General features: G+C 38.5%; 2 protein-coding genes across 5 annotated transcripts; both read left to right on the top strand.

The window, feature by feature from the left end:
* Positions 1-5,824: 5,824 nt before the first annotated feature.
* Positions 5,825-11,209, top strand: tph1a (tryptophan hydroxylase 1 (tryptophan 5-monooxygenase) a). 2 transcript variants are annotated; one of them, XM_078257185.1, is made up of 11 exons: positions 5,825-5,999; positions 7,964-8,098; positions 8,302-8,485; positions 8,578-8,678; positions 8,780-8,847; positions 8,935-9,131; positions 9,243-9,378; positions 9,469-9,595; positions 9,698-9,793; positions 9,983-10,116; positions 10,271-11,209. In XM_078257185.1, the coding sequence occupies exons 1-11, from the start codon at positions 5,910-5,912 to the stop codon at positions 10,443-10,445; spliced, it is 1,443 nt and encodes a 480-aa protein (XP_078113311.1). In that variant the 5' UTR covers positions 5,825-5,909; the 3' UTR covers positions 10,446-11,209. The 2 variants fall into 2 exon arrangements, with proteins under 2 accessions (XP_078113311.1, XP_078113313.1); XM_078257187.1 differs by lacking the exon at positions 7,964-8,098.
* A 1,938-nt stretch (positions 11,210-13,147) lies between these two features.
* Positions 13,148-23,944, top strand: sergef (secretion regulating guanine nucleotide exchange factor). Of its 3 annotated transcripts, XM_078257190.1 has the most exons (12): positions 13,162-13,231; positions 13,486-13,624; positions 14,270-14,422; positions 15,362-15,456; positions 15,671-15,731; positions 15,804-15,917; positions 16,039-16,101; positions 16,791-16,949; positions 17,040-17,206; positions 20,326-20,362; positions 21,935-21,986; positions 22,786-23,944. In XM_078257190.1, exons 1-12 carry the CDS (start codon positions 13,190-13,192, stop codon positions 22,940-22,942), a joined length of 1,239 nt encoding a protein of 412 aa, XP_078113316.1. In that variant the 5' UTR covers positions 13,162-13,189; the 3' UTR covers positions 22,943-23,944. The 3 variants fall into 3 exon arrangements, with proteins under 3 accessions (XP_078113315.1, XP_078113316.1, XP_078113317.1); XM_078257189.1 differs by lacking the exon at positions 21,935-21,986 and having other exon boundaries at positions 13,148-13,231; XM_078257191.1 differs by lacking the exons at positions 21,935-21,986; positions 22,786-23,944 and adding an exon at positions 21,056-21,319.
* The last annotated feature ends 145 nt before the right edge of the window (positions 23,945-24,089 follow it).

Below are 24,089 nucleotides of genomic sequence, written 5' to 3' on the forward strand. Positions count from 1 at the left end.
AAATATTTTGATTTTGAACATTTTACTAAGGTTCTTCAAGGGATTTGGGGGTAATATACAACTCTTCAGAAAAAAAGAAAAAAAAGAATGAAAACGCTTTAACCTGTTATCAAGTGGGATCAAAAGGCAGTAAAAGGGATTGAACTGCCCTCTCATGATGGAAGACGGTCTGTCATTCAACATAAGCAGAATGTTTTGCTAATAATTATTCTTGAATTATGCTCTGAGATGTGGACTGACCTTTCCAGGATCATAAAAATAAATGTGTGTATGATTTAGCCAAGGCTGGATCATCTAAGTTAAGCCCTCCTGAGTGTGTGAAATGTCCCTGACACCGTGGTAGTACGTGTTGCTGGGCGAGCAGGAGGGATAATGGAGGGATGAAGAATGCGTGTGCAGCATCACGTTCCCTCTCCTTTGATTCCAAGGCCTGGCCTATTCACAACCACCTGGTCAAGGCATGTTAATAAAGACACATGATGCTATTGGGTGCAATCAAAGCCCCCTTCAGCTCATTTCCTGAGTTCCCCTGGCTTTCTATCTCTTGTCAACAGAATCACAATGAAACTTTCCCCTTCGTGATCCCTGAATATCAAAGACACTGATGTTTCCTGCTCGCAAAGAAGTGATGCGGTGACGTTGGGTGTTTGCATTTGCCTTAACTTCCTGTTCTGCTTCTTCAACCACCTATCTGTTAGGAGGTTGTATTGAACTACTAGAAAGCAAGGATGTTATACAGTGTACAATCTTTGTCAATGGCAGTGCAACATTTTTCTCGCATTTTCACCAACAAATCATCAGTTATGTAGAGTTGGAAAAGTTATATATCGCCAAATATAATCTTCTATGGGGCATATTAGGCAGAGTGATCCTAAAATCAATAAAAAATGTTTAAAAACTGGAATACTCCACTTTCAGTTTTGTCTATACACAAATAATAAAAAGAATTTTTTTTGTCTAAATATAGAATAACTATGTATTAGTTTTTCAGTGAGTGTGATAGTAAATGTGACAATATTTGTAAGTGTAAATGTTCATTTATGTCTTCATTAATGAAGACATAAATGAAGATCAATCTACAAGATTGATATTGTTTACATGACGGCATTGAATTGCTTCCCATAGTAAGAAGTATTTTTTTTTTATAAATCAATTGTACTGCATAAATTATTACATGTATTTGTTTTCTAAAACGAACTGCTGTGTAAAACTGCCTTTATTTTATTTTTTTTATTTGTTTGGAATTGCTTGTATTGGAGACATTATGAATAAATAAATGATCACCTAACCTAATTTATAATTGAAACACATTCAAAAAGCTTTCCAGAATAAATGCACAAGACTTTCAGTGACCCTTTTTTAATCTCTGTATTTTTTTTGCATTACATATCCCGTTTCTATTTTGAATGTGGCAGGTGTTTATGGGCGCAGCTCTGTCCTGTCCCGTCCTTGTGTACCGCTGACGCCTGTCACCAAGTGGCATATGCTCTTGTTTGTTCTGCAATGAAAGAATTGGAGCTAATTAAAGAGATGTAGTGCTGCCACAGGAAGTGTACGTAAGCAGACCATTCACTGCTCTGATTAGATAGTTGTTCAAACAAGGCTCAGGATCAGGTGAAAGACTGTTAACTCTATTGATGAGGTGCTATTAGAAGACCTTGAATTCTCTGGAAATTCAAATAACACCAGTGTAGAGTGGAAAGGCAGACTGAACATCCCACTCAAGTAAAACCACTGAGACCTTCTCTTAAGTGGAAATAAAATGTGTTAAAAAACTGAATCAAAAGTAGATCCCACTATACTGATGCTTCTTTTATTAGTTTTACAGACAGATGGCGTCTAAATAACATTCCTATATTATTTTGTGCATTGATGTTACAGTATATTATGTAATGTTTGCTGAAAAATGTAGATTTTTAACTAGATGAGATTAGAATGTATTAAAGTAATATACTTTAATGTTTGTATATCTATAGTTTCATGTTAAATTCTTTTGGTTTTGGCCAATTTCAATGTTCTGCACATGAATAGCCAAATCAGTCGTCGTGCATCATCCATATATAAAAAATTAAAATCAAATCAATTTCTTTTTTCTGTTTTTAATATGTATTATACCAAAGCTCTTTTGTGTGTTTCCTTTGCTGGTGTAACACTTAATTTTGGTTGTGTAACTGTTACCTTAGTAAAATAAAAGTGTATGTAATTTATTACTTTAGCCATGGATTTCTAAACTAATGGTGGCGCGACTTCAAACAGACAACACAAGTATTATTGTAGTATTTTAGTAATATGTATCTTCCAAATGCCCAGCGAGATGTAGTGCAGTTTTACTACATTCTAATGTTCATGTTGGGCAGTGTCTTAGTACAAGGGGTAAGATTAGCCAGAGAGATCTCTTGCAGCTTGGTAGTGTGAGTAAATCCCTCTGATTAAAGTGAACAGAACTGGGGCAGACTGGCAGACACAGTGAAGCCCTAACGCTCTCAGACATGTCTGACATGCAGCATCTACAAAAACCTACAGAAAGTTATTAGAAATAAGAGCTTGAGCAATGTTTTTTTTTATTTTAGTTATTTATTCATGTGAGCATTCAAAATAGTTTGGTTGCCTGGTTAGCCTGGCAGCCCTTCAACAGCCATTCCATGGCTTTTTTCCTCATAAGCAGATTATGTTTCAGTAATGAGATGTGTGAATGTATTGAGTACTCTCATTGTCTGACTGCAATAAAGCATGAAGTGCCTTATCAGGAGGTACAAGAAATCATTACTGAGCGTAACTGAGTTCAGCTATAACTAAGGAAAGGTTTACAGTACATTCACATATTTAAAATTTTGTTTTTGTTTTTTCAAAGTATGGTTTGCACAATTTATACAATATAATGTGAAAGAAAAGTTCTGCTAGTTGAGATGGACTATGGCTGGTAATAATAGAATACTAGAATGGCTGAGTTCAGTCATATTATCTCATCCTTGAAGCTAATTATCTATTGACCACTATCCACATAAGGTCAGTGGGTCACCAGGAGAGCGAACCACAATTCATGTTGCACCCCTGTCAAGGTACTCGATGGCTTAAAATATCTCAAAGCACCTGTGCCAATTACCCTCTGAACGGCAGTGCAGACACAAGCCACATCACATTATCGATAAAGTATGATAAAATGATAATATTAGAGTTAGTGTGCTGCATGAATTGTAAACCTGTTGCCAGGTCTGACTCTGACATTAAATAAAGGAGATGTGATCCAGGAGCTGTCAAGACACGAGGAGATCAAAGACATGGCCAGAGCATGTGTAGCATAAAAGTGCTGTTTGTAAAAATGTATTTATAAGTAGATTTGGACTAGCTTGATGCTGCTGCGTAGAAGCTTCATGAAAGAAACCGTTGATTACTGAATCATGAACAATACCATGGCCATACAATTCAGTAGGCTTTGTCCTTCCCTCTACCTTTTCTCTCCTCTTGGTAAATTAGCAAGCAACAATACCCATTCTAGGAAAAACATTTCAACCTTTTTCCATATATTAGTCGAAGGGTTAACATGTGTTTAAGGTCCACAATGCGGCAGAACTACAAAGAGAGTTTGTCTGAAAGAAGTCTCATTTATCATCCTGCATTTTAGATGTGCACGTTTACTCTATACAGGAGGACGACTGTATGGATTAGCTACTTTAATTTTATCACATTGTCAGAATCAAAGCACATTTGTTTTATCCACCACAGAGGAAACGCGACAAAGACAATCAGAGGTTTAAGCAACAACTGATGCTGTCAAGGTAGGAGGTGGCATCACTATATAGCTGGGACAACAACAAAAAGCATAATACCAATGCTTCTACAGAGAGAGCAGTTCTCCTTAGATTTGTCAGCTCAGTACCCTTATTCAAATCTTTACTTATTAAAATGCTTGTTATGACCTTAATATTAAATACATCTACTGGTTTGTACCATTTCAGTTTCTTTTTAATGATATACAGTATTTCTAATCATACTATTATTTTGTTCTTGGGTATTTTCAGTTTCTGAGTTATTATTACATGACAATACCCCAGAGTGGGGACATCTTCAAACTGCTTGATTTTTTTGACCCACAATCCAAAAATCTACTGATATTCAGTTTGCAATAATAAAGCTAATAGAAAACTGGAAAGTCCTCACATTTCAGAACCAGAGAATGTTTGGAGTTTTGACTTGAGTTTAAATGATTAATTGAATCAAAGAATTGCCAATTTATTTGATTTCTATCGACTAATCAATTAATCAACTAATTGTTTCAGCACTAATAATTACTTTGATGCCAACAGAAACCAGAGAGTGTCTGACAGTCTGTGAATTTATAAGATTGCTATCTGATAATATATAATTTGTTTGCTGTAGTTATTATTGCTTAATGTGACTAACGCTGCTAACTCTAAAATGGAGACATAAAATGTTTCAGCTGACCTTTCAACTGAACAAAATATTCATTGTTCATTTGTAGCTCAGGTATATTGTGTTTGGACATTGAAGCAGAAATGTTTGCCTTCTGTTGGTGGAGGTGATAAAGAGCTTAAACCAACAGTCAGGTAAACATGTTCACTCATACTTTGGTAATGCTTAGCTTTATGAGCAATGCATACTGGTACATGTAGTTAATGATGGTGAGGCTCTTTGTAAGAAGACTGGTTCCTGCTTTAATATGAATGGTGTCAGATGTGTTTTAATGACCACCAGAACAGATTGGATGCCCACATAATACGTTTACAGTGCTTTACTATTCTGTAACACAGCTGCATAATGAAAGCTTGACCTTGCTATGTCTTAACACAACATCTGAGAGCAGATCTGGATTCAGTTCCTGAGAAGAGGAAGTTCCCTTCACTGGCTCCTTTGTTGTGTAAAGCATCTGCCCATGTCACGAGTGACACAGGACAGGACCACCTGAGACAAACAGCATGTGCATCAGCCACATGTATCACTGCATTAGAGCTGTGAGGTACCGGTTGGTTTCCTACTTGCGAGGTGACTGAAGCTTACAGAGAACATTTGTGTTATCTGTTTAAAGTAATGAGGCCTCTTTAAGTTAAGTTCTCCCTCATCTTGATTCTGCTTGCAGAGGCCCCCAAAGCTTTTTCCACTGATTGCTTTGATCTTATTAAAAGGGTCATGGTGTTAAAGACGGGAAAACGTGCAGAGTATGTATGTCATGTGCACGAGAACCCAGAAGTGCTTACAGTGCAAAGGGTTTTTAAAGGGGGTGGGGGCATGTTTGGATCACAGTACAGTGAAGGCAGGGGGGCTATGCTTGAATCCTCTTAAACCTTGACCCCTTCTTAGTCTCAAGGTGTCAACAAACAAGGAGAATTAACTGCTTGTATCAACATGAAGAGTCCACAGTGAATGATTAGGTCTGCATTCAAACTAAATGCGATCAGTCTCTATATGATGAAACATTTTCCATATTTGGTTTTAATTGTTAGACATAACAAAATATAACAATACATCCTGCTTTATGTCTTTTTATGACAACTGGTGCACTTTTTTTCCTTAACACATTAAAATAGCTAATATTTACTAAACCAATACACTAATATCTCTCTCTCTCTCTCTCTCTCTCTCTCTCTCTCTCTCTCTCTCTCTCTCTCTCTCTGTCAGTAAAATCTGAATTTGTGATTGATCTCATTGAAGCTGTTTCAGGCCTTTAGGTAAAATAAAAGATACCCTTCTCCCCTAATGACGTGAGCCATGGCGCTCTTTTTCCATTTGCTGCTGAGAGTGAGCTTATTGCCCCCTCCTCTTTCTCTCCGTGGTTAAATAGCAAAGCGCGCTGCTTCTCGTGGTAGACAGCCCACTTTACATAGCGGAGGTTATTAAGATAATCCACCTGTAAGAACTACATAAAGAGGTAGATAACCCAGCAGCACTTTAATATGTACTCAAACAAAAACGAAGGACCGCGTAGAGGAAGATCTTTTGACTCCATGAACATCGGCTTGGAAGAAAAACTTCTGAACAATGAGGTAAGAAGAAAAGCCTAGTGTTTAATCCTTTGAAACAGACATCTGTCAGAAGCACGGTTGTTTTGTCCCGTTTGATGAGACTATTACCAAGAAGGTGAAGAGGTTTCCTTGCACGACTACTTTTTTGACAGCGGTGCAGAGATGGTCTTATATAAGATAAGATAAAATAAGCCTTCACTTTCTCGTCATCGCAGATTAATTTAAGCCGTTTTGTTATAGCTAGTGTAATTTGCATCAAAGGGTTAAGAGGGTTAAAGTGGGATACCTCAAAATGTAATGTCATAAAAGATTCATTATTGCTCAATCTGTTCACCATTCACGGATTTCAAAATAAAAGACAAAAAAAGATAAAAGATAAACCGATCAACCTGCAGGGATGTTTCCATTGGGCACACGGAAAGGGATACTGACGGGAGACATTTTCTAAAGCGATGTTGAATGTAGAAATCTAAATAAATCGTAGAAATAGCTAAAATTCTGATTCAGCCTATTATTTTTAATAGGCTGAAAATACATTATTAATCATTAAAAATACACCAAAAATACACCAAATAATCATGTTATTGAACAAGTGGAAGACAAATTGTTCTCTAAACTGTGACTTAAAGTCTTCAGCAGGCAATCCGATTGTGTGTGTGACCTTCACCTGCAAACTTTATACATGTTCAACAGAGTTATTTATTAATTGTAGGCCTTTTCTGACAAACAGTGGCCTAATGCTGCACACATTAAATCATATCTAAAAGGGAATAAATGTGAAACAACAATCTTCTCTCTCTTACAATGAGGATAAAAGAAAAATGGGTTAAATTAAGCAGCTGTAATTGGACTTAACTGTAGATTAAAATTTTTAATAATCACATGGACTTTTAATGTGCATATTGAAAATAAATTTAAAGCTGTGTATACGTTGCATTATTACAGCTGACATCAAGAAAGGTAAAAAAGAGTATAGAAATATTAAATATATAGTAAAGAATATGTGTGCGTAAAATCATCGCACTTTGCAGCCTAAAACCTGCGGCGTGTTGCAGTGATTAAACCTAGGGAGCTAATAATAGGCTTCCCCGCTGTCTAAATGAGATTTCAGTAAGGCGATGCTTTGAGACAGAGACAAGTTAATCTTCGTTAAACCGACACGCAAAGAGCTGACGCCGGGGAGCGTCCTGATCCAGTCTCCATAATGCTTTCAGGGATACTACCGACAAGGGTCCACCGAAAAATGGTCTGCCGCGCTGTCTACACAATGCTCGAAGGGTGGAATATGGTAGGCAGCAACTAAATGCATTTAACAAATGTACTCCTTTTCCACAAATCAGTTTGATCTATTAGATTGTGTGATATTTCGAAAGTCTAATGTAGTTAAACATGACAGGAATAAAATACGGTGTCTGAATCAGACGTTATGCTACGAATAAAGTAAACGAGAATACATTGCAGCCAATCAAAACAGATTAGTTTTCTGTGCTGTTGGCATGTTACAGTCCTGCTTCTAAAATCTGATGCAGGATTAATTTTCCGCCTGTGCAGCGCGTGCACAGCCATGCGTAAACGTGACAGCGCTGTCCAAGGTGCTGAAATACACAAGCGGGGTTGGTTCGCCTCCTGTGGTCACTAATATCAGCCCTGTCTCTCTATGTATCTAATGTATTTGTATTACCTGTTTCATAAGTATGGATGTAAAGAAACAACCCATGTTGTTTTTCCAGGGTGTCAGAAATATTTAGATACTTCTGCAGCAGTTCTCTCTGACTCTCGAGCTCACTACGTACTACGTGTTACGGGTGTTGCATGTTGTGCATTCACTTCAAGACCTGCCCTAAGTTATGGTTCAGTCGGGGGAAATGCACTGTGTAACATTGAGAAACTATGCAGCACAGAACATGGTAGTAAAGTGCTCTTTTCACAATAATGTTGATGCCACAATTTTAAAAAGAGTTTATTTCTTTCATTACTGTTTTCAGATAAACAAATCAACCTTCACAAAAATTGAGGAAAACACAGAAAAAAACAATACATCAGAGAAAGGGAGAGCAACAATAATATTTTCCCTCAAGAATGAAGTAGGAGGACTAGTAAAGGCGCTCAAACTCTTCCAGGTATGGACAAAGTTATTATAGTCATGGTTCCTGTTCATATTAATGTATTTACCTGGAATAGAGTCTCTCCATTATAGAATAACATTGTCATACCATATAAATGTCATACATATGACATATATATATAGCAACTTATTCATTTATCATACTGATGATAAGGTTAATGTAGCTAACTTAAAAATGAATATCCATGTTTCTTGCAGGAAAACCATGTCAACCTTGTACACATAGAGTCCAGGAAATCCAAAAGACGCAACTCTGAGTTTGAAATTTTTGTGGACTGCGACAGCAACCACGAACAACTGAATGAAATAATCCAGCTGCTTAGAAAGCATGTGAGCGTGGTAGATATGGATCCTCCAGATAACTCCTGTCTCAATGAGGAAGGTAAATGAAATCCTGAAGACACTGTATTACAAATATATTATATTAGACCGTATTATCAGCAAACAACTAATTCTTTTTTTCTCTCTACTCAGATATGTCTAATGTACCTTGGTTCCCAAAGAAGATTTCAGACTTGGACAAGTGTGCTAACCGTGTCCTGATGTATGGCTCTGAGTTGGATGCGGATCATCCGGTATGTACTGTAGGCACAAATCAGACAACTGGTTGACTTAAAAAAAGGAAACTCCTTAATGTTGAAGCATTCTCATATCCAACTATCTTCCTCTCCATTAGGGTTTCAAGGACAATGTCTACAGGAAAAGGCGAAAGTACTTTGCTGATCTCGCCATGGCATACAGACAGTGAGCATTTCTTGTATATTTTAATTATTATTTTGGAAACGTGCTGTTTTTACTTGATATTCATTGAATTATTCTCTCTTGTTGCAGTGGGGATCCCATTCCTCGTATTGAGTTCACAGAGGAGGAAGTGAAGACTTGGGGAGTTGTGTACAGGGAGCTCAACAAGTTGTACCCCACCCATGCCTGCCGGGAATACTTGAAGAACCTGCCACTGCTATCAAAATACTGTGAATTTCGGGAGGACAACATCCCTCAGCTGGAAGATGTGTCACGTTTCCTCAGGGGTAGGTTTTTAACTTTTACTTCAAATATAAAATTGGAAATGTCATAAGTATTTTCAGCTTTGTTAATGTAGTCCCTCACTCATCTGTGATTCAAACATCTTATCGTCTCAGAACGCAGTGGATTCACCATCAGGCCTGTGGCTGGTTATCTGTCCCCACGTGACTTCCTCGCTGGTTTGGCCTTCCGGGTTTTCCACTGTACCCAGTATGTGCGACACAGCTCCGACCCTTTATACACCCCAGAGCCGTGAGTAATATACAGTACTATATTTAGAAAAAGGGAAAGTGTTCATATACATCTCTAGGTCCTAATATTCTGTTATTTTTTATTATCAAGGGACACATGCCATGAGCTGCTAGGTCACGTCCCGCTGCTAGCAGAGCCAAGCTTTGCCCAGTTCTCTCAGGAGATTGGTCTTGCTTCACTCGGGGCCTCAGATGACTCAGTTCAGAAACTGGCCACAGTGAGTGAGACTGATCAAATCAAATTCAATTTCCTATTCTCAAATTTAAAATCTAAAATAATTGTCATTATTGTTTCTGTTTCATTGACTCTTATGTTACAGTGCTATTTCTTTACGGTGGAGTTTGGCCTATGCAAACAAGAAGGACAGCTGCGAGCATATGGAGCAGGACTGCTGTCATCTATCAGTGAGCTTAAGGTAAGATAATTTTAACAGGACCGTACAGTGGACATGTTAGCACAATCTTCCTCCTAATATTTTCTAACTGCACACTATTAAATGTATTGCCTCAACATAGAATACATATCAAAAAAGGGCCTGAACAGCTGTATATTACGTATTTACTTAAAATGGTTTCAACATCTGTTCTTTGTTTCTGTATTACAGCACGCACTCTCTGGCAATGCAAGGATAATGCCTTTTGACCCCAAAGTTACATCCAAACAAGAATGCATCATCACAACATTTCAGGATGTCTACTTTGTGTCAGACAGCTTTGAGGAGGCCAAAGTTAAGATGAGGTGAGCTTGGTTTCTCAGTAATTTAACATAAGATATATTCATATTGATAGATCTTACATGGATAGATGAGAATTATCTACAACGTACACTGTTGTTTTATATATAATTAAATATCTAATACATAAATTCAATGATGATATTATTTTCATTTCAGGGAGTTTGCCAAGACTATCAAGCGTCCCTTCACAGTCCGATACAACCCTTACACCCAGAGTGTGGATGTGCTAAAAGACACTCCCAGCATCAACAGCGTGGTGGAGGAACTTCGACACGAGCTTGACATCGTCGGTGATGCCCTCAGCCGGCTGAACAAGCAGCTGGGTGTCTGACTGCCCACATTCCAGTTGGAGTTATCCACATACAGTCCATCAACGCTTGCCGTGTCACCCCCAAGCACCGCTGTAGAGATACTGCTTGTGTATCGCCCTTCGTCAGTACAATGAATGTGCACTGCTTTTGGCAAAACGCTGTTGTCCCCACTGCATGGTATACGGATTATACAATTCACAGAGGTGCATAAGGTATGTTTAGCCACTTATATCAGTAAAATGCACAAACCCAAAGAGCTGCTTAACCAGAGACACTGTTTTGCTTTAGTTGTACTTGGCTCAGTCGGCTTCTGTATTCCAAACATCAACGCGCTGTCATGGTACTTTAGTAACCTTTTAAAAATTCCCAGCTGTTACAAACACAGATGTGGTTTCCTCATCCTATCGTTACCTCTGCTGTTGTATATTATCATGTGCATTTTTTTGTATTCTTCTACTTCTTCGTCTTCACATTTAATCTTGCTCACTTCAGTGATGTGTATAAAATGTACCTTGTTTGTATTAATTTGGTGTATGTATCATATTCCTTTTTGTGTGCTGTTGAGGGAAATTATGAAAGTGAAAATTGGTGTTATAAGAATGTTTTCTTGACTTATTACGACAGACTTGGCCCATGTACCATGACCTATTTTATTTTACAGTGATGATTTTGAATGCCTCCGCTTGAAGTGAATATAATTGTAGTACTCCTGAAATCAAAACATTATTTTTCTACTGTAAAACAAATATGAGTCATCATGAGTAGGCTATGTAATGAAACTATTGAAAAAATAATAATTATATATATATATATATATATATATATATATATATATATATATATATATATATATATATATAAATAAATAAATGTTAAAGAGTTAATTGTGTCTCCAGTGTGTCAAATGGTTTGTTACCGGTTGACTTTTTTTGTTACTTTTTGATGTTCTCATGGTGGGTTGGGGTTTGGTGATGGATATTAGATGCTGAGGAAGATGCTGATGATGATCATGGAGAATGATGACAAGGAGGACCCTGAAAGTGGTGACAATATTTATGGTCAGGTTCGAGTTTGTGTAGTCTTTATCCTTGATGTTCCACTTCTGGTATTGCTCTGGTGCTGCAGGAAATTCCACTGGATGCATGTATTTTCCGTTTACTTCCGCTTTCTTTGTGTGGATTTATGAGGACTATGGTTGACTGCTCCTCAGATCTCTGCAGGGTAAATTGACACAGCTAGCTAGACTACCTGTCCAATCTGAGTTTTCTCTCGCACAACTTTTTGCAGAGGCTCTGTGCGGAGTTTAGCACCGCCCATGACGATTCTGATTGGTTTAAAGAAATGCCATTAAACCACAGCACGTTTTCCTCCCATCCCCGAATGCTGTGTGGAGTAGCCAGACTCTCCTTCAGCGCGCTTTGGAGGAGGGTCTGGCAAAGCGAGACTAGAGTTTGTGTAATCTCAATTAAATGTAAGAACAATTATCCCTTTGACCTGAGGGTCACATCACCTTTTTGTCTAATCAAAAAAAATCCATTCTGAATTATTGAGTGACACTGACTGAGATTTTTGGTGTTGGTTTCTTGGACACTGAATTAGTGACTGGTTATATGGGCTTGTAAATATTGGGATATATAACATCCAAAATAAAAAAATCTCCATGTCAAATCAAGGATCCTTTATGTCCCACCTCCAGGATGTTAACACTTTAGTCTTTCTGTCCATCTTAAGAAGAAACCTGATCAAATTAACACATTAAAACTATATTACTGATACAACTTTAATCACCCAGTTGCCAGTTTAAAGTTAACTGTTACATCTTGCTCAAACTAATGCAGTCTAAATACATCCTACCATCATATAGGTTAAAAAGTATGTGTAAGAGACGTGTTAATTCAACATTATGGTCATTTTGGAGGCTGTTTGTGGTGTTGTTGAACTGTGTTGCATTATACATATATAGCACATTTCATACACCAGCGGTAGACTCAATGTGCTTAAAAAAAGCAAATATCATACATGACAAAAACCTATAAGATAAGAACATATATGATAAGAAGATAGTGTCATTATTATTAAAAAGGGAACAATAAAAAATAACAATACTGATTCTAAAATGAAAGTTTTACCCGTTTTCAGAGGTGTTTTCAATATATATTTGTCCACCCCATTTATATAATTGAGAGTATAAAATAAAGTTTAAGCTAGGTGACTGTAAACTGGCTGAGTGTACTTCTAGGTAGGTAATTTGTATCAGTAAAAATATGAAATAAACAATCATAAATTGCTTTTCTGCTCACAAAATGAAAATCCATAATTCACTTTCTGAGGAACCAAACCCAAACATCCGTTGGTAGGGACATTTAAAATGATGGATTATCCTTCCAGGACATTTCTACAAAGATATAAATAGGACACTGATGTGGTCTGCTCATTTCGTCAGATAGTACCAGAAGATTAATGTCATCTTTTTAGGGCATGTCCCCACTCTTTTATTTTTTGGCAAGATGTCTGAACATTTATTTCCCAAGACTCTGGATTTTCCATTTTCTATAAATGTATTGTATATGTATTGTATCCTATATAACATGTTGTATGAACTGATTTGTGATTTTTGTCTATGTTCTAATCCCCTGGCATTTTCTCTTTTTGTATGTTTTATGCATGGATGTATTAAGAGAACAGCGCTGGTGGTTTTATGTTTACAATGTTACTTGGCAAAATGCTTTACGGCAGTGTCGCAAATCATAATGTAACGTTACTCATGGAAACTAGCTCACGGCCGGAATTTTGTTTACACTCTTGGGTAAGTTCGTTATAGTCACCGTTAAAGTGTTAAAGTTGTGTATGTCTGACCGTGTAGTTTAATTATCTCACATACTCACCACCAGCACATTGACACTTCGATGGGGAACGTTTATCACTTTTGCTAACGTTAGCTTAACAGTATAGCGAACTAGCTCCAACATACAAGTGCAGCGAAAACAAACTGTCGTTAAGATTTAACTCGGAATTACTAGCTCTGTTCGGTATTAACGTGATTAATGTCGTGTCCGTCAGGGAGCCAACAGCTATGGGCAGCTGGGACAGGGACATGTGGAGGACCTGTCAGAGCCCCGGCTCTCTGACACCACTGCTCTACAAAACATGGCAATACGGGCTCTCCTCGGCGGCGGGGGTCACTCCGTGGTTATCACGGGTAGGTTACTGGTTTGTTCCTAAACCGCACGTTTCCTTTAAAATACAAGCCTGATAACATGTGTTAAGCAATGTGAAGTCTGAACAAGGCTACAGAGATCATGTGGCGCCCCCTCCAGGCCAAATAAATTAATGGTTGATGTTGTTGACTGTATTTAGTTAAGATGGTTAATTTGTTTTATATTTATTTGACAAACATTTAGCCAATTCCACATGGGATTATAAAACACCACTGTGTTTCAGACATCAAAAATATACAGCAATACAATATACAACAAAAATAGTAGAAGAAAGAAAGAAAACTATCTATACTAATTTCTGTTTTTTCTCATCTTAAAAGCAGTGTTTTATTTATTATAAAATTATTATTATTATTATTATTATTATTATTATTATATATATATTAATAATATTTAAATTATATACACATCACATGTAGGTGAAAGGCTACTGGAAAACAACAAAAAATCAATCTATTGACTATTTAAATACATTATGGTTTGGAGTCAGTATTTCTCTTTTTTATTAATGTCTTTTCCTCATCTCCCAAGCTCCAAGTAACTGTCTGATCTAAATGTTTTGTACATGAACAGCCAACTCAGCTGCATGGTTCTCTTATGTTTGTGGTGTATTTTGTGTTGAGCAGAGAATGGAGAGGTGTTCGTGTGTGGACAGAATCACCGAGGCCAGCTGGGACTTGGTCACAATGTAGACATCTCAACTCTTCAACTCTGCCCCAGCCTGACTCAGAGGGTCACAACAGTAGCCTGTGGTTGGGATTTTACTCTTCTTCTCAGTGGTGAGAACCATTTTACACTGGGATGTGGTGCTCTGTTTTACACGTGCACTATGTTTAGAAGGATATAATAGTTTCATGAGCGACGATTAAGCTTCTACCCCAGCTGATCCTAATAGGCGTGATAATGGATAAGATAGGCATTTTATTTATCCTTCAGGGAAAATCTGGATGTCACAGCAGCCAAAAATGAGAGAGGACAGAAATTGGAATGCATAAGAAACAATTAATTATATGTAAGAATATGCAATAGAATGTGATTAGTGGATAACATGGCTGTAACAGTTTGATACAAGAATGCAACTACATTACAGTAGATGGCAGTATCTGGACAATAGGATCAGTCCTCACAGATTTATGTCACATTCATGTCATGAAGAAGTTACTGTATTTCCAGGTTCCGACTTGTAATCACCATTTATGTCAACATCCAGTTTGTAATTACACCCAGGAGATTTTTCTGAAAGCGCTGATATATCTGTCTTGGCGCTTATACAGAAGTGCCTAAAAAAAGCAAAAAATATGGACTTACTACAGCTAGTTCAACCTTTTAAGGTAATACAACCCACATTTTATGAATATTTTTACAATATATTGTAAGTGTAGTGTTTTCTTACAATCACACAACTGTGTTGAGTTGTCTGATGACAGACACAGACATATGACGTGAATGCAGTATTAGACTTACAGTCCAAGTGATCACGGTTGTCCTAAAACCAGCAATAGCTTGAGGGCTCTCATGCAGACTAGCTTTCCCCTTAGGCCCCACCTTCTATAAGTCTGCAATCTTGCCTACTTTGCTTTGAGAGTTTATAGCACTGATGTTATGTTAAAAATTGGAATGACGGAGGAAGCCTGGAACTACCTTTTATCCAAAAGTTGAATATTTCAGTGTGATTTTTATATAGAGATATTTCTTTTCTTTTTATGTCACACCGAAAGATTGTGGTCGAGTACTGGCATGTGGCTCCAATGCATTTGGACAACTAGGTGTTGGACAAACAGTCACACACTGTGCAGATCTACTGGTTGTTGAGGTGAGCACAAAACAATTGTACTTTTCTGTTCTGCCCTCAGACTCAAACTGTGTATATCAGTGGAGAAGTATTTTACTTCAAGGAACACAATATAACCAGTCTAATGTTTGCCATACCTTTATCTTATCAATCCTGAGTGATCAAAACTGCCAACTTCACCTCATGATCAGTTTGATCAGTTCCTTTGAAGCAGATGTGCTGTGTTTGTTCTCAGAGTCTAAAGGAGCCAGTGTTGAGTGTAGCAGCAGGACTCAGACATTCACTAGCTGTTACTGGTAAGTTTGCACCAAGTTTGGTTTTTAGTTAGCAGTCAATCCACAAATCCTAATTTTCTGTTCTGCCCTCAGTCTCAGGCTGCGTATATCAGTGGGGAAGTGGTCTTTTTAATCACGCTAAGAGAGCACTAAGTCCTCGCCCTGTCCCATCACACCTCAGCTCTACAGTACCCTCTCTCGTACCAGGTAAGTGAAACTCTGTACTAATTAGAAATAGTTACAGAGAAGAACGTTTTTAGGCATTCCGTAATTTACAATGCTACTGATGATTGATAAATGTGACCACATACTTGTGCCTATGTTGCAGGTCTGGATCATAAGACTTCACACATGGTAACTGCAGGCTCAGCGCACTGTGTGTGCCTTACAGGTATGACAACGGCATATACAGTTCATGTTACATTTGGTTTATTTAGCATAAATATGAGCCCCTGACTGAGAAAACATATTCCTATCAGCCTTGAAATTAAAAGAATGACATGTTGGAAATGTTTGTGAGCTCCAAACTTGGAAAACATTGTTAACACAACCAACAAACAACGCAGCAGATCCACTTAATTTATCAGCCCAAATTATTATTTAGTATTGGGATTTTGGATGTAGGCATCCCAGCAAGATATTTGCACCAGAAACAATAGGAAATGGCTTCCAAGGCTGACACCTTCTTTCTAACAAACAGTTCAAGTTTAGATAAAAGAGGGGTTCTTCTCAGATTGAGGACAACAAACTTCCAACAGAAAAAAGGACTGGAGCACACAGATTGATTTGCAGCCTTTAATAGTGCAAACAGACAAAAGCTTTTTTTCCTAAACAGTTTTTATTGATGCTTTAGAAGTGTGTAATTTCACTGAATGGACATACGCAAGGCTATAATTTGAAAGCAGATATGCAAAACATTTTGTGCTGCTCTCTCTCTGTCTTTAACTTGATGTTCATACATCATGTCTGGCCTCCCTCCTGTCCTGTAATTAGTTGACCAGCAGCACTCAATTACTGCTCTTTCTTTCTGTTGCTGCCTCTGCTGAATTAAAAATAATGCCGCTCGTGTTGGGTGTGCAGGAGACGGTGATTTGTTTCTATGGGGAAGCAACAAGCACGGCCAGCTGACCACCACACAGCCCTTCCTGTCCTCTCCCACTCTCATGAAGCGCTCACTGCTGGGTGGAGAGAAAGTTATCAGTGTGTGGAGCGGCTGGACACACATTGTTGCTCAAACAGGTGAAACATGATAACGCATATTATGTCATCAGTTTGAACAGGATTTAAAGGACAGTTGCCATATCTGAACGAGACCACCATCTATTTCAGAGAGTGGGAGAGTGTTCACATGGGGCAGAGGAGATTATGGACAGCTGGGCCGACAAGCATCAACCAGTCAGAACCCAGAACTGCAACCGACTGTTCCTTCAGCTGACGGTGGAAACCAGGAGGCTTGCCTCCCTGCAGAGGTTCATGTCCTCCGTGGAGCAACACAGGTCAGACTTATCAGTGTTTGACAACTCTACAGACTGAAAAACCTATAAGGCATATGACAAACGTTTATACATGTAGTAGTGTGTTTTAGATTCATGATATACTGTATTGATTCGTATTGTTGTGGTGTGCCAGTTTAGCTGATGATCATGTTAACTGGTGATATTTGCATGAAATCAGTGAATATTCAACAAGGCCCTGCCCTGCTTTCTGCTCTGCCTCCGCCCCACGAGTGCCAGAGGTTCACATTTTCACGAAGTGTTTGCAAGTGAGACAAAATAATGGATATCGCTGAAAACATCACCAGTTTATGTGTAATACATGTCTGTTTAAGCATTATCCACACAAATACGACACATACTGTATGAATGGAAAAAAATAAAACGAAATAACGCACTAGAGATCTAGCTGGGATTCGAACCTTGGATGTCATGGACAAAAAAGTTGATGGAGCAGCGTCTACATCATCTATATCACTACACTACAGACCACTGAAATGATTTTGTGATTGCTATCTATATATTGGACTTTTAGTCTAAGTTAACACAGGTTAACATATGAGAGAAATATACACCCATGTTAACTGGTGATACCACAATTTAACATGGGCAAATGCAAGCCTCGAAACAGTAAAGTAGGTTCATCTTTGCCTCACATACCAAAAACAAAAAATGAAACACGTCAGTCATGCGCAAACGTGATCCTTTATCATTGTTATTGTGGGCCATTTCATACGAAGAATGTGTAGGTCTATCTCAGCACAAACAGTCTCTTTCAACCTGTGTCACAAGTCAACTGATTATAGTTGTGTTTAATTTCATTAGACCCTAGTATGTCTGTGTCAACCCAGAATCACGATTTTTGTCTTATGGTAGCCATAGATACACTATTGTTATGACCATATGGCCATTGAATGTTTTGCAGCAAAGAGCTGATCCTCGTTTTCTCGGGCAACTTAGTGTTATCTTAGTCTGGTTAAGTTATGAAGTGAGTTGCAGTGATTTGAAGTGAAGAACAGATGAAGCTTATTTTCTCAGAGTTTGACTTTTATTTATCCCACAAATGATTTGTTGGCCTACTTTGACGACACAAAATGGTCATTATGGTATATGATTACAAAACTTCTATGTACTGAGAGAGTTTGATAATATTCAGATATGTTGCTGTTTCAGATTCCTAATATGGGTCTAATGAAATTAAACATAACTATAATCAGTTGACTTGTGACACAGGTTGAAAGAGACTGTTTGTGCTGAGATAGACCTACACATTCTTCGTATGAAATGGCCCACAATAACAATGATAAATGATTATGTTTGCGCATGACTGACGTGTTTCATTTTTACTCCCAGAACGGAACAAAGTGTTAAGTGGGGCCTGTTTGTTGTACATCAGTTAGGTTTTGGTATGTGAGGCAAAGATGAACCTACTTTACTGTTTCGAGGCTTGCATTTGCCCGTGTTAAATTGTGGTATCACCAGTTAACATGGGTGTATATTTCTCTCATATGTTAACCTGTGTTAACTTAGACTAAAAGTCCAATATATAGATAGCAATCACAAAATCATTTCAGTGGTCTGTAGTGTAGTGATATAGATGATGTAGAAGCTGGTCCATCAACTTTTTTTGTCCATGACATCCAAGGTTCGAATCCCAGCTAGATCTCTAGTGCGTTATTTCGTTTTATTTTGTTACGTTCATACAGTATGTGTCGTATTTGTGTGGATAATGCTTAAACAGACATGTATTACACATAAACTGGTGATGTTTTCAGCGATATCCATTATTTTGTCTCACTTGCAAACACTTTGTGAAAATGTGAACCTCTGGCACTCGAGGGGCGGAGGCAGAGCAGAAAGCAGGGCAGGGCCTTGTTGAATATTCACTGATTTCATGCAAATATCACCAGTTAACATGCTAGCACCAGCTAAACTGGCACAGTGGCAATCACCCTCGTGTTTTAGCAGTAAATGTCTGTGTCACAGCAGCAGGGGGCAGCAGACAACCACAAACAAAACAGGTAGCTGAGGGTTGTTTTGTGTGATGTAAAACAGTGACTGAATGAGAGCCAAGCCCACTAAGAGTAGCTTCTTAATGGTAGAGCGCACACATACTGCTTCTTCTCCCATAAGGGCAATTATGTGAGAGCATCGTGGGATTGCAGCAGTTAACCTGAAGTCTAAATGGCAGCTGTATTGTAGGAGATTGTTGCCAATAAAGTTGATGTAAGGGACAGGCAAGGGCAATCTCTTGGTCATTCTTCCACTGCACACATGATCATTTCAGCAGCACTGGCATATGTCAAGGCATAGTCACCTTGCGTGTGTAAAGCTAAAGGCAAGATGGATTGGTGGTTGGGCTTATGAATCTCTCAGCCCAGCCTACCATGTTAGTCCTCCTAACACTGTCCATATACACCCAAAGAGTCAGTATTTGTTAAACTGTCACATTTTTATGAGGCCTATGAACATTACTGGAGTAACAAATTATAACCTGTCAGTGGTTCAGGAATCAATCAATGTGTTTCCATTCATGGCTTGTCACAGCTGTATGCTTTATCGAAAACATTGCTTTATCAAAGCAGTTTAAACTATTAGCAAGGATACATAATTCAATGACTTTTATTGCTAGTAAATAAGAGCTCTGTCTCGTGTTTTTACTCTTGTTGAGCTTTGTAGGTTTCAGGATCAGAATTTAAACGTGTTCTCTCAGTTCTTGTAGCAGTTATGAAGGAGAGGACTGTGGGAAAAAAGGCCACTCATTTATAAAAGCTTTTGGTCATCAAAGGCAGGCGCACACATCCGTCCTGAGACAGTTGCATTAACTCCTCCGGTGTGTTCTAGCTTTTATGAATGCGCTGGCTTTTCCGTTCTAGTTTTCTGCTCTGCCGTCTGACGAGTGAGGGCTTTTATATTGAAAAAAACTCATGTTGTATGCAGTTTTGAATAAAAGTTGGATGACTACATCCTGATGCATGGAATTTTTTTTCAGTTTCAGAAAATATTTGGTTACAAAGTATCTCAGTATCAATGTTGGCATAGGAAATTGTGGCTATTACAGTCTTAAAGTTGTCTGCATTTAACACACATTTTAAACACTTTTCAAATCCCTTTCTCTACAGATCGCATGCGGATCTGAACATAACCATGCCATTGTAGGTGAGTGTATTCTCTCCTAAATTTCTTTTTGTATGTTATTTCAAAAACTGCTTTGTTTTCCTGAATTAGAACCTGTAATATTGATAAGCATAAACATCTAAGATGAGACACAACTGCACTGGAAAGATACATCAAGGATAAGTGGTTTCTGAGAAATTAAGCAAAAATAGCCTAAACTTGCAGTTTTAGTTTCAGTAACTGCATGTGCCTGAAACAAGAGACTTCACCTTTGGCGTGACATGACTCTGGCTCTTAATAAATAAAAGAATAGGGAATACACATTGAATCGAAGAATGAGTAAGGGAGCTGTCTACTACATTACAGTTAAACATGAGTGTGAAAAATGAATCCTTCTGGTAATGCTGGAGAGGATTTCTGAGGTCAGCTCATTGCTCTGTGACCTTTTGCATTAGGAAGTAATTACAGCATGGATAGATGAGTATCATTGACAGAAGCAATTACCCGTACAGGCCTGCAAAAGAGCTGAATTAACCACACACACATTTACTGGCATGTTTTTCCAGTTCCAGATTCTTTGGAGAGCAGTCTCCCTTTGTCCACAGAAGAACAGAACATAGACATCGCAGCTACACACATCCCTTATATAATACTAAACAAACACAGACATATTTGAGTGTTTGTGGTTCCTTGTCAGATTTACAAAGATAATAAATCTGCTTTTATTCTTTTCAGGCTTGCCAAAAGTCTCTTGCTTTCCCGTAGGCACAAACATTTTGGAAGTAAAATCTTCTGCATTAAATTTTGAACACTGACCCACTTTTATTTTTACATCGGCATGAATTTATAAACCGCGGATCAACGCTGAAACACAAGCACAGGGTTCCATTAGAGAGAACACGCTGGACATTGCTGGACATTTCTACAAGCAATTTTTTTTGTTCTGACCAATTTGAATAGTTAACTGGAAATACCATTATAATTAAAGGAAATTGTTAATGCTGGGTGTCCGTCGTGATTGCAGTTCTCCCAAAGCACTGCTCTGTGCTTTCAGAAGTTCAGTGATGTGATGAGAAAGCAGAACCAGTAAATGGAGAGCTCATGTGAACCTCCTGCACCTCACTCTTGTGCCATGCTGTCCTCCTTTCCTCCTGTCTGGAGCACAGTGGCAGGAGCAATGAAATAGCAAAACAGAATTGGAAGCAGAGACCTGAGTACTGCTATTTCTGGTGCTGAAGTAGGTCACATGGAAAGGAACCGAGAGCATTGCATGCTACTTGTGATATCTGTTGCACATTTGCACCTGAGGAAGTGCTCCTCGTGTATGAAATTCATCATTGTGGTCAGACGTCATCCAGTCTGAGGAAAGATGTGTGTTAATGTGAACATTTTGAACAGGAATGCATAGGGACAAATCCCTTACATCAGATCCCCTTTTAACTTGTATAGTACTTGTAGTATGGTGTAAGTCCTACATACGTATTGTGTCACTGTGGTATTTTTAATTAGGTGTGATATTTTAAACTGGCAATTGTAAAACCAAATGTCAGGATTTGTTTACAAGGAAATGGCTTATTGCTCAACTGTCTTGATTTCTATCCTTTTGTTGTGCAGAATATTGTGCAGGCACTTTGTTGCCATGGAAACACGGATGTGCTGTACTCCTGTGAGTAAGTCCATGAATTAAGCACAGCACCAAAACAAGGCTTTTTCCCCCAATGATCGAAACATGTCAAGACATTAAGCTAACTAATAATACTGAAAACCAGGATATTTACTGAATAAACTTAATCAAAGATGGAGACACATGCAGTCCAGTTATAAATACATGTAGTATCTTAAAGATGGAGCAACATGTGTGTTTGTAATGTATAAGCTATATCTGTCAGAACACTGACATAAATGGCTGGCATGACATCTCGGTCTACTAACTGGCGAAAGCATATGTGTCACTTGGCAAATCCAAACCTTAATGCCACCAATTTTTTAGAGACGTGCTGAAAACGCAGAAAGGCAAATAAACCCCCCCGATGAAAGAAATGAAAAAATGGCATGAAAGACACACAACTGCAGGATGGGGAGAGCTTGAAGATGTGTTACCCTTGAGAAAGCAAGCTCGCTTCTGTTGCCATGGCAATGGAGCCTATTAGGTAACTGTGTTGCCATGGCACGTGTCTCCTCTGTGATGCAGACCTGACCACACCCACCAACAAGCTCACCAGCTGTGAAGAGCAGGGAGGCTTTATTGCTGTGTGTGTGTGTGTGTGTGTGTGTGTGTGTGTGTGTGTGTGTGTGTGTGTGTGTGTGTGTGTGTGTGTGTGTGTGTGTGTGTCCGCATGCCTTCTGATTTTTTGCACCCAGCCTTTTTTCTTAAGGCTACTAATTTTAGCCGACATGGTACAGTGCTGCAGCCCCGTCCCTCTCTCCTGTCAGCACCACTGACCCATGACCCCTCTCTTTTTCAGGGGGTTGTCTTCTCTCCTGGGGCTGGAACGAACATGGAATGTGTGGAGACGGTTCACAGAGCAACGTCTTTCAGCCACAGCTCGTTTCTGGTCTCACACCTCTTCTAATTGGCTGTGGAGCCGGACACTCTATGGCAGTGTGCGCTGCGACGACTGACTCAAGAAAAAACTCTGCAGTGACTCCACCTCAGTAACATCGGAGCAGGAACATTTATTTAGCACAAGGCAATCGGAGACAAAAAAAAACAGAATGACTTTGTGAATTAACACATTTCTGACTGATTTAGGGTGCTTATTGGTGCTTTGCAAAGCTCACATGAGTATTCTAAGTGCCTTTGAATATACTGTAACTTTCAACTTTTAATAGGCTACTTGAGCTCCTTGAAAAGATCAGGCTTTAAACTGCTCATCATAAATAGTGTGGTGGACACAGGCTGAGTTATGTTACATGTGGACAGAGGCCATCATTTCTCTGACCAGCCCATCGCTTTGATGAACATGATTGGGGCCGATAACTTTGAAGGAAATGGCCATGCCTGTGGCTCCTGGTCCGCCTGCCATGTTTGTCTTTCTGAAGAAAGCCATTAAGAATCATGTGAAGGATGGGCTAGACTGGTGCTATAGCTCCATCTTCCCATGTCAGCGGTTTTATTGCTGTGATCCTGAGTGTCTGAAGGCAGTCAATCTCTGCACTTCGTACTGAAAATCCCTTGGTCAGCTCATGATTTACCACTTAAACAGACAGTGAATGCAGTATTTTATTCTTTGGCAACTCTCCATCACTTATTTATATTCTTGGCAGTCTGTCATATTCTTTGATGTTCCATTTGTCTCATTTCCACCACTTTCATACTCTCTACTTTATTAATCCCTCTTGGGAGAAATTTGTCCACTGCATTTGACCCAACCTACATATTTATGAGCTTTAGGTGGCCGCAGTGCAGCATGCGGGGTACCAACTGCAGGTCTGAAGCCAGTGCTATGGTCAAAGGCAATGGCAGGACTCAATGGTTAAAGAAGTTTTTATTTTATCCTTATGATTTATGCAAATTATAAATATAAAAAAACCATATCACTGAGTTACGAATTAATAAAAGTTGAATTAATGTGCTTATATCTGGATTAGTTTGAAAAATAAATCAACACTCGTTGAAAATGATCATTTCTGTGTTTTCTTTTATTTATCACTATTTATTGTACAAGCCTGAACTGTATCGGTCAAAAAAGACACAAAAAATCAAATCCCGAAACAACAAACCAATCAAAACGATCACTGAACACCTTATTGAGATAACTAACCACAA

The sequence above is a fragment of the Sander vitreus genome, chromosome 8, assembly GCF_031162955.1.
Source record: "Sander vitreus isolate 19-12246 chromosome 8, sanVit1, whole genome shotgun sequence".
Classification (NCBI taxonomy): Eukaryota; Metazoa; Chordata; class Actinopteri; order Perciformes; family Percidae; genus Sander; species Sander vitreus.

Bases quoted from the DNA above. Each gene is read 5' to 3' on its own strand.
- sergef (XM_078257189.1), top strand. From the start codon at position 13,148: ATGCTTTACGGCAGTGTCGCAAATCATAATGTAACGTTACTCATGGAA. The intron at 15,732-15,803 runs GTAAGTTTGCAC...TTCTGCCCTCAG, and splicing joins ACATTCACTAGCTGTTACTG to TCTCAGGCTGCGTATATCAG. The intron at 17,207-20,325 runs GTCAGACTTATC...CTTTCTCTACAG, and splicing joins TCCTCCGTGGAGCAACACAG to ATCGCATGCGGATCTGAACA.
- tph1a (XM_078257185.1), top strand. From the start codon at position 5,910: ATGTACTCAAACAAAAACGAAGGACCGCGTAGAGGAAGATCTTTTGAC. The intron at 8,099-8,301 runs GTATGGACAAAG...TGTTTCTTGCAG, and splicing joins AGGCGCTCAAACTCTTCCAG to GAAAACCATGTCAACCTTGT. The intron at 8,679-8,779 runs GTATGTACTGTA...CCTCTCCATTAG, and splicing joins AGTTGGATGCGGATCATCCG to GGTTTCAAGGACAATGTCTA.